This window comes from Carlito syrichta, unplaced genomic scaffold, assembly GCF_000164805.1.
Source record: "Carlito syrichta isolate Samal-C Ts95f unplaced genomic scaffold, Tarsius_syrichta-2.0.1 Scaffold153564, whole genome shotgun sequence".
Lineage (NCBI taxonomy): Eukaryota > Metazoa > Chordata > Mammalia > Primates > Tarsiidae > Carlito > Carlito syrichta.
The window spans coordinates 59,435-60,177 of record NW_007097660.1 but is presented as its reverse complement, the minus strand read 5'-3'; the positions used below and the strand labels follow the sequence as shown (position 1 = coordinate 60,177).

At 69.0% G+C, this 743-nt stretch overlaps 1 protein-coding gene across 1 annotated transcript in view; it reads right to left on the bottom strand.

Moving 5' to 3' along the window:
• Positions 1-545, bottom strand: part of TNFRSF12A (TNF receptor superfamily member 12A) — a 1,534-nt gene extending 989 nt beyond the window's left edge. The window contains exon 1 of the mRNA XM_021708890.1: positions 53-545. Coding sequence (XP_021564565.1) covers positions 53-104 — 52 coding nt within the window. The 5' untranslated portion in view covers positions 105-545. The remainder of the gene's footprint in view (positions 1-52) is intronic.
• Between the last annotated feature and the right edge of the window lie 198 nt (positions 546-743).

Sequence of the window (743 nt, the reverse complement as noted above, 5' to 3'; positions counted from 1 at the left end):
CTCTCCGCCCTCTCCCCATGTCTCGGGTGCACCCGCCCCAGCCCCCACTCACAGCCCCGGCAGAAATCGCTGTGCGGTCGCGCCGGGCACGACGCGCAGTCCATGCACTTGTCTAGGTCCGCGCTCCAGGAGCTGCCGCGAGAGCAGGGGGCGGTGCCTGGGGAGGGGGCCGCGGGTCAGAGGCTGGGGGCGGGGCGTGGCTATTCTGGGGTCTGAGGTCAGGGTCGGCCGGCTCGAATAACGTGAGTCACAGGCGCCCTCCCCCCGCATTCCTCACAGGTGACCGCACGGCCCGACCGGGACACGGCAGCGCAGGAGGGGGCTGAGGAGTAGCGCGGGACTCTGGGGGGGCAGGTCTCCACAACCCCCCTGCCGCCGGCGGGTGACTCACTCCCGGGCACCGGGCCCGACCCCGGTCCCTCCCCCCGCATAGCTGGGCACTGAAGTCACCGGATGGAAGGGGGCACTCCACATGGTATAGAGGGCACAGACCCCCGTGTGGCTCGACGACCCCCCAACTTTTCGGTCGCTGGGGCTGGGAAGACCCCGTATTGGCCGGGGTGGGGCATGCCTTCTTGCTAGACTAAACATCCCGCCCTCAAACTTACTTTCCCTCTCCACTTCTAGTTCCGACAATGAACCCGAAGACCCCCCCAACCCCAAGCGGACAGTCGGAGAAACTGAGGCCCGGACTGCGGACGAAGCGTGGAGCGGGATGGGACCGCCCACAGCCGGCGGCGCGG